An 8710-nucleotide genomic window follows, 5' to 3' on the forward strand; every position below is an offset into this window, starting at 1 on the left:
TTTATTAGGGCTGCACGATAAATCGCATGCGATATTTAACGCGCATCTTATCAGTAAAGCCGGTTCTGAGCAGCATTAACTACGCAGAGCCGTTGTTCACTGACGAGTTGCGCAAAACCACGTTCATATTCGCGCGATTTTTTGCGCTGCTCGTCAGTGAACAACGGCTCTGTGTAGTTAATGCTGCTCAATGTGAAAGCCCGCAGGTGATGGAGATTTACCGCTGATTACAGAACCGGCTTTCTGACAAGATGCGCGTTAAATATCGCATGCGATTTATCGTGCAGCCCTAGTCAGAGGGTTATCAAAGAGGAAGTGTCCCAATTTTTGTGTAGAACGACCGGAAGGTTCTGACATTATGTAGCCGTTATGTAACTTCATCAACATCATCAAATATTTCCTGTCAACCCCTTAACAAAGATGATATGGTGATAGATTTTCATGAATCAACAGTACAAATAAAACACCGTGGGGCAAGAAGCCCCCTTGGCTAAACTTTCACAGAACGTATAAGAGGGCTTTTTAAAATATAATATTTTTTTTTAAATATAAAATCTACTAGTCTATTAAAATTGTGCTTTGACAATTTAGTTACATAACTGAATAACCGATAACAGACAAAGCAGAATCCCAGTAAAAAAGATTAATCAGAAAGGTACATTTGTTCTATAACTTATATACAGGCATAATGATATTTACATATTTAAATGAATTAAACATATGTTATAATAGCAACACTATGAAATCAAACTGAATTATTTCACTCAATGTGCCTATACGTTCTAATGAAAATTAAAAATGTCTGAAATGTACATGTAATTTACGATATTATTGAATAATAGCCCCAAGAATCACAATAAGTATTAGATTTAACAATAATAATACTAGTAACAACATGCAATGGGTAAAAATGGGGCCTTCTGTGCCTGGGGTCTAATTCTGGATAGATCTATCTATCGATCTATATCTATCTATATATCTATATCTATCTATCTCTCTCTCTCCCTCTCTCTCTCTCTCTATATATATATATATATTGATCTATATCTCAATTGACTTATTGAAAAATTTTACCCTATTATGACATTGCAGCCTTTTCAAATTCCAGCTATAGCTTAACAAATGCAACAAATGCATTTGTAGTATTTAGGCAACAGGACAGAACATTAGACACCCCTCAGGCATCTCTCTATTGAATAAACACCAAACACCTGAACATTGTGGCTATTACATATTGCTCTACTTGTTATTATCAAACTCAGTTTGCCTCAGATTACAAAACACTCGTGTCACGACCTGCCTTACACAACGCGTGCCGAGTGCGCATGCGCCGTGCGAGCGCGTTTTGTAATACAGGCACTCGCCAGTTACATGATCGCTGAGGGCGGGGCTTATACATAAGTTTCGACTGTCAATCCAAATGTTAATCAGGAACTCTGTCCACCCTTGTACCCTTTTAATAAACAATATAAGACGTGTTGTGACCTAGTTACCTCGCTCATGGCATTATTGTCAGGCTAGTAAATATCTTTAGACACAGACAAGGATGTGCACTTACCAGATTGTAATAACTGACTCGTTAGTGCAATAGAATCGTCGTACTGTTTACTCTTCAACAGGCTTTCAGCTTCCCCTATACATTTAGTTCTTTTCACGTCTTCAGGGAACCACTTCTCTAAAAGTCCACATAGGATCACATTCAGTCGGGGATCCCCAGGCCGCCTCCTAATGTCTTCACTGCACAGTTTGCATTTGGAAAAAGTGCTATGCTGTATACATCTCCTACAATACGTATGTCCACATGTCACCGTCACGGGCTCGGCTAAGAAAGTATGGCAGCCAGGGCAGTCAAATTCACAATCCTGTGTCCAGTTTGGCTCACTTTTTGCTGAGGACTCTTCTGATTTCTTCTTGAAGTTGCGCAGAACGCATCCGACTAAACTGCTCAGCTGGTCCGGCCGGACTGGTCCACATCGGAGAGCCATGGAAAACATATCGACAGCCTCTTTGAGACGATTTTCCGACGCTAAAGCATCAGCTTTCGATAAAACTAGTTGACGGTGATCAACATGGTCTTCCTCGTCCCAGTCGCCTTCTGTTTCTGGTGCTATAAAAAACCTTCCCCTTTCCCCCAAAGCATATTCTTGGTCTAGTCTTCGCAACGACATGCTTGCGAGTGACATTCACAGATACGCCGCCAAAATAATAAATTAAAAAATGTCAAAGCATTCTTATAGTTCTCGGTACATGAGAACGTATTGACTCACGCTCCTGAACATACAGTCGTTCTGTCCGTGAGTTACGTAAAAATAGCATCACGTGTGCATCAGCGAGCGCGTCTATTGGCCGCCGAGGCGCATTACAAAACACAAAACTCTTGAGTTTTGGAACATTTGAAATCGGCACTATGGCGAGCAAATGCTGCTGTGAAAGAATGCATGGATGCAAAGATGTCAGCGTGTCATCAGTCATCAGCGTGTTAATACTTTTGTGCTGCGCATTTTAATGCAGAAAGGGAAAATGACACGATCTTCCCTAGTCATAACATCAGGAATTGTGTAACGCTTCTTTTGTTTCACTGATGTGTAATTGCTAAGAAAAAGGAGATGAATCATTTCCAGTGTCAATGGTGTATTTGTGTTGCCTGTGTGCTTAACATATAGGTTGAACGTCTGGATCTATGTTACTCAAGGGTGTTAAGGCTGTAGGAATGTCGGTAGTCATGTAATATATAGGTCAACGCACATACGTAATTCCATATTGCACAAGAGATAAGTCTGATAGCATTTTTCCCTTACAAAGCACCAGTAGCCCATAGATCAGAGCGCCATTTATCGAGGGGAAATAATTTTGTCCTCACCACTTTAAAAAGTAAAGAACATGTTCTAATGCTCGCTATAAAAAGTATGTGATATAAGTTTATGTATCTGCAATTTTTGTTCATTGTAATAAAGCGTTGTATTATTGCGGTTTTTTAATTCTAGCTTTTTGCTGTTTAAAATTACTTTTAACAATTTGATTAAGTTCATTTTTAATAGACTTATAAAGTCCGTTCTCCACACGTTAAGACAGGATACTTTGTTAAGATTTATATCATATAGGCTATAATTATTAACATGTATTTAATATGAGAAAATTGGGGCATCACTGCAAAAAAAAAAAAAAAAGGAATAGATCACAATAGAAATGTCAATAAATACAAAAAAACAGGGGTGGGGGGTATTGTGGAAATTGAAAAGGTTCATACATATGCATGCATACATACGAATGCAATAATGAAGGATGAGACAATAAGACTGATGATACACGGGGCAACTTTTTGAGCAATTTTGCTTGGACACTTTTCCATTGAGAATGGGTAACATATTTCTATCTGGATCTTTTAGATCGGTCATGGGCCCTGTGTCTCACCTGGTTGCCCATTGACGGCAACATTTGCCCAGTGTATCATCAGCCTAAGAGACAATAAAAGGATGAGAGTGGAATGAGTGAATGAAGCTCACAAAGGTTTCCTAGCAGAGTTTAACCAAAGGTATAGTTCATTGCATGTCCACACACAATTATGAACATGGTTCACACATCTTTGTCTTCTTTTTTAACTGCACATCTATTGGTTTAGAATTCAAAACCAAACTAATTTATTTTTGTGAAATGTTTTACTTAAAAGGTGAGCTATTGTCATCTTTAAAATAGCTATGCATTTGGTTTGATATTCTGTTATATAATACAACGACATTCATACATTTTAAAGAGTGGCTTGTTATCCCAAACTGTCTGGAGTCAACTTTTTAATTTTGGGGGTGATTACATATTCTGTAGTGCGGAAATGACGTCATTGCCTCGCGACAAGCGTGCACCTTAGAGGACGCCGAGCAAGGCATGGAACACCTTGGTGCTTTACTGCTACTGCTGTTGACGTGTGTGTCACGTTTACATTCAGCAGAAGGTAAGGGATGGTTTGTAAGTCTGTGTGGGAAAGAATAATAAATGCATGTGTCTGAACGCATCGGTAGAGGTTACCCTTTCCTATTGGACCTCACGCTGCACGCTGCGCTGTCACGCCATCTGATTGGATCGAATGACACATGCTGCTGTCAAACTCGAAGTCTTGATGTTCCGAGTTTCACTGTACAGTATGAATATTATATACTTACTTCCGAAATTACTGTCAAGCACATGCACTTTCAACATGGATGAAAAGAACTAAAATGTATTGTCACTAAATTCCATTTTGCACGTTCTTTGTATTGTCAAAGGTGCCTCCACGTGCACGCGTGAGATAATAGACCGGTGACGCTAGGTAGTTTGTGAACCTTTAATAATGTTGTTGCGTATTCCATCATAAAGGTAATATTAGTTTAATTGGATTCGCTTTGCTTTTTCATTATATTTGGATGAAGATCTGATTCTGATCTCAGTGTAGGTCAAATAAATGCAAAACATTCTTAAGTGTTCACAAACATAATATATAAGGAAACCCATATAAAATGCCTAATTGTATAACTTAACATGTTATGTAATTATATAAAATGGTTTCACTTTAGATTGTTATTCACTATAAGGCTATATGAATAGGGTAATTCCGTGTCATCTCAACCAGAGGACCCTGGTATGGTGGACGGGAAGTGCAAAACAAATCACAATTCTGAAAACAAAATAACAAATTACAAACGCAAATGCAAGTCTAAAAAACAAAATAACAATTCAGAAAGCACAACAACAATTCAGAAAACATTATAACAAGTCAGAAAACACAATGACAAATTCGAAAGTGTTATAGAAAATCACGAGATACATTTCTAGTTTCAACATTGTATGTTCATCAGATATTCCTCTTTATAGGGGGTCCTATTATGCTCTTTTACAAAGTCTTGATTTTGTTTTGGGGGTGTAATAAAACAGGCTCTCATACTAGGTTGTTCGAAAAACACATTATTTTTCACATATTTTACATTATTACAACACTTCTCTCCCCAGTCTGGCATGAACGGCTCGAATAGTTCCTGTATCAAATAAAGGCCCGCCTTCTACCAAAAGGAAAGTTTGTTAAGAACCAGAATCTAAAAGGATATTATGTCTTTATGTCTTCTTGAGTTACAGGCATGAAAACTTGAGGCAAAAAACACAAGTGCTTTTTGCGTATTTGAACTGTCACCGTTGGCATATAATGCAAGATTGCTAAAGTCAGCAGATTTGACTAGTAGACCTACCAATCTCTGTGTACAAATAAAATAATGATGCTGCCATCTTTCTAAAGTCATTTTTACCCTCCTGTGGTTTGGCTTCAAATCTCAGGTGATAATTAGTTGATTACTCAGTAAATATACATCAATGGCATGTAATATTTTGGCTTTCATCACTATACATGTTTATCTTTCTACAGAAAAAAAAATATTAAAGTAAAAATATTAAGATGGTAATAAATATGAGACTAACTAAAGTTGAAAAAGTGAAAAAGCATAATAGCACCACTTTAACACGTTGCACACTAATGACATCTTGTGGTCAAAGGTGGAAAATGTGTCTGTGTCCCAGCGATTTTGGACAGTTTCATATAATAAATCAATTTGTGCTACGAAAACCATATAAAGAAATAAAAAAATTGAATTGTCATTGTACTTACACAAAGTATGAATAAATAAATCAGTGAATACATTTATGAAAAAATAAGCATGGTTCGTGTATGATCATATATGATCAAAATAAATGAAGAATATTGTTAAGTTGATTAATATTATTATTAATTTGAAGTGCTTGTGAAGCGGGGATTAATACAAACTCAACATGCACAAAATTACACATGTAAATATTTTAACAAAGAAGTGAATGACTTGAAACCTGCGCAAGGGGTTCGTTCGCGTTATTTGAATCAGAATATGAAGCAGTCACGTGGTTATGGCAAAACAAATCAAGATCCTTCACTGTGAGATGTTTTGGGGTTTTTTATTTTTATTTTTATTTTTTATACAAGCTTCGAAGCCACGATGTCGAACGTCAAATCACTAGAAAAAAGTATCAGCAGTCTGTAAAATGACCCACATTTGGTTTTTGACCTATGAAAATGTGACCAGTTTACTCATGGAGCCTCATTAAGATCTCCATATCTCTGGGACTGAACCATGGAGGGCCTTAATAATGAAGATACCAAAAGGAAAGTTTGTTAAGAACCAGAATCTAAAAGGATATTATGTCTTTATGTCTTCTTGAGTTACAGGCATGAATATATCTATTAGTAAAAATTATTCACAGCTCACATAGATATATACTAGGCTTGTGCAAAGTGCTTTATAAACAAAGCTTATTAATATTATTTTGTATTAATAAAATGTATTTATACTCTTTATATTCTACTGTTTTTAAACAGTTTATATCTAAAATTCTCTCTCTCTCTCTCTAAGACGTGTAAAAAGTGCCTTAAAAATAAGGCTAATTATTTTTTTTATGTGTTTGTTGTATTATTTTTTAAACTGTAATTTATTGCTGTGATGGTAAAGCTGAAGTTTTAGCAGCCATTACTATTACTCTTCGGTGTCACATGATCCTTCAGAAATCATTCAAATATTGTTACCAGTGTTGAAAACAGTTTAATGTTTTTCTGCTTACTATTTTTGCTCAATGTGTAATATATTTTTTAATTCTTTAAATAGACAGTTCATTAGTTCATTTGTTTGAAATAGATTTTTTGTAACAATGTAAAATCCAATTTAATTAATCCTTGCTGAATATGCATTAATGTATTAATTTGGTAATACATTACAATGAGGTTCATTAGTTAACAACAAGTTAACATGAACTAAAAATGAACAATACTTCTACAGCATTTACTAATGCATTATTAAAATCACAAGTCGTGTTTGTTAACATTAGTTAATGCACTGTGAGCTATTAAAGAACATTTAAATATTGACTATTTGTCTTTATTTCTCTGTTTATGTAGATGACAACGAATGCGATATCAATAACGGTGGCTGCTCTCACCTGTGTATTGATCTGCCCCTTGGTTTCATGTGTGACTGCCCCAGTGGAATGAGGCTGGTCCAGGACACACACTGTCAGGGTGAGAAATGAGTCACACTGGACAACTGTATAAATGACGTTGACATTACGTGATCCAATGTAAACAATTTATAGTGTTATTGTAGAACAGATGGCAGTCAGTGATCATACATTTTTTTTCCATGAGCAACAGTGTCCAGAACAGGGTGGTTACTGAGCTAAAAGAAGTCGTATTCAACAGCTCATATGTGATCCTGGACCACAAAACCAGTCATAAGGGTCAATTTTTAAAAATTGAGATTAATACATCACCTGAAAGCTGGATAAATAAGCTTTCCATTGATGTATGGTTTGTTAGGATAGGACAATATTTGGCCGAGATACAACTATTTGAAAATCTGGAATCTGAGGGTGCAAAAAAATACAAATATTGAGAAAATCGCCTTTAAAGTTATCCAAATGAATTAGCAATGCATATTACTAATCAAAAATTAAGTTTTGATATATTTACGGTAGGAAATTTACAAAATATCTTCATGGAACATGATCTTTACTTAATATCCTAATGATTTTTGCCATAAAAGAAAAATCTATCATTTTGACCCATACAATGTATTTTTGGCTATTGCTACAAATAAACCCCAGCGACTTAAGACTGGTTTTGTGGTCCAGGGTCACATATGATCTAAACGTGTCTGCCCCTGTGAGGCGATCTCCATGTGAAATAAAACTGATCATTTCATTATGTGTGAAACATTTTAGTATGTGACAATTTACTAATTACACTTTTAAATGTCATAAAAAAAATAGCTTATTCTAGTAATCCAAATGAGTTGCTTCTCTCTTTGGTTATGCTATGATTTGCTGTAAATCACAGTTGTCTTCGAAACATACAAAACATGTATTATCTTTAAAAGTGTCATAATAGATTTAAAGGGGTCATATGATGCTGCTAAAAAGAACAGTATTTTGTGTATTTGGCGTAATGAAATGTGTTTATGTGGTTTAAGCGCAAAGTTGTAGTATTTCCTCATCGACCAGCACGGATCAGCTGACCAAAGATGGAATGGGATGGAAGACCAAACAAAGTAGTTTCGCTTTCACAACGAAGCACACAGCGTCTTTACGACATGGCAGCGGAAACAACAAAACTACAGCGAGAATCAAAGTTACACCTTCTTTCTTTGCGTGAACATTTGGGCGGCGTTATGCAAATCTTCCCACAGAGTGACGTAGGTATGCTGGGGAGTGTTAGAACGAGCCGTTTTAGGTAGGTGTGGCTGACTCTTAACTTTTATAAAGAATATCTCTTTGGATTTGAGACTTTAGTCTTTGCAACTTTACAGATCTTCTTTATGCACCAAGAGCTTGTAACACTCCAAAGAGAAAGGAAAAATTGAAAACGCATCATATGACCCCTTTAACTTTTCCACTCAAATATTCACTTTTCACCTCCAGATGTGGACCACTGTCTTGATTCAGATGTGTGTGATCAAATTTGTGTCCGTACCAATGGATCTCTTGCGTGTGAATGTCAGGATGGGTATGTGCTGACCGCTTGGACTGGAGAGTGCAAGGCTACAGGTGAGAGGAAGATTTTAGATTTTACTTTTGGGGAAGTCGTGGCCTAATGGTTAGAGAATTGGACTCGTAACCCAAAGGTTGCGGGTTTGAGTCTCATACCGGCAGGGATTGTAGGGGGGGGGAGGGAATG

General features: G+C 36.4%; 2 protein-coding genes across 2 annotated transcripts in view; one reads left to right on the plus strand and one right to left on the minus strand.

The window, feature by feature from the left end:
• lonrf1 (LON peptidase N-terminal domain and ring finger 1) overlaps positions 1-2321 on the minus strand; it is a 13911-nt gene extending 11590 nt beyond the window's left edge. Inside the window, exon 1 of the mRNA XM_016455822.1 lies at positions 1559-2321. Coding sequence (XP_016311308.1) covers positions 1559-2183 — 625 coding nt within the window. The 5' untranslated portion in view covers positions 2184-2321. The remainder of the gene's footprint in view (positions 1-1558) is intronic.
• A 3663-nt stretch (positions 2322-5984) lies between these two features.
• LOC107665055 (very low-density lipoprotein receptor-like) overlaps positions 5985-8710 on the plus strand; it is a 12402-nt gene continuing 9676 nt past the window's right edge. Inside the window, exons 1-3 of the mRNA XM_016455800.1 lie at positions 5985-6012; positions 6938-7057; positions 8455-8580. Of these exons, the coding sequence (XP_016311286.1) occupies positions 5985-6012; positions 6938-7057; positions 8455-8580 (274 nt within the window). The remainder of the gene's footprint in view (positions 6013-6937; positions 7058-8454; positions 8581-8710) is intronic.

Source organism: Sinocyclocheilus anshuiensis, unplaced genomic scaffold, assembly GCF_001515605.1.
Source record: "Sinocyclocheilus anshuiensis isolate Anshui unplaced genomic scaffold, SAMN03320099.WGS_v1.1 scaffold555, whole genome shotgun sequence".
NCBI classification, from domain to species: Eukaryota; Metazoa; Chordata; class Actinopteri; order Cypriniformes; family Cyprinidae; genus Sinocyclocheilus; species Sinocyclocheilus anshuiensis.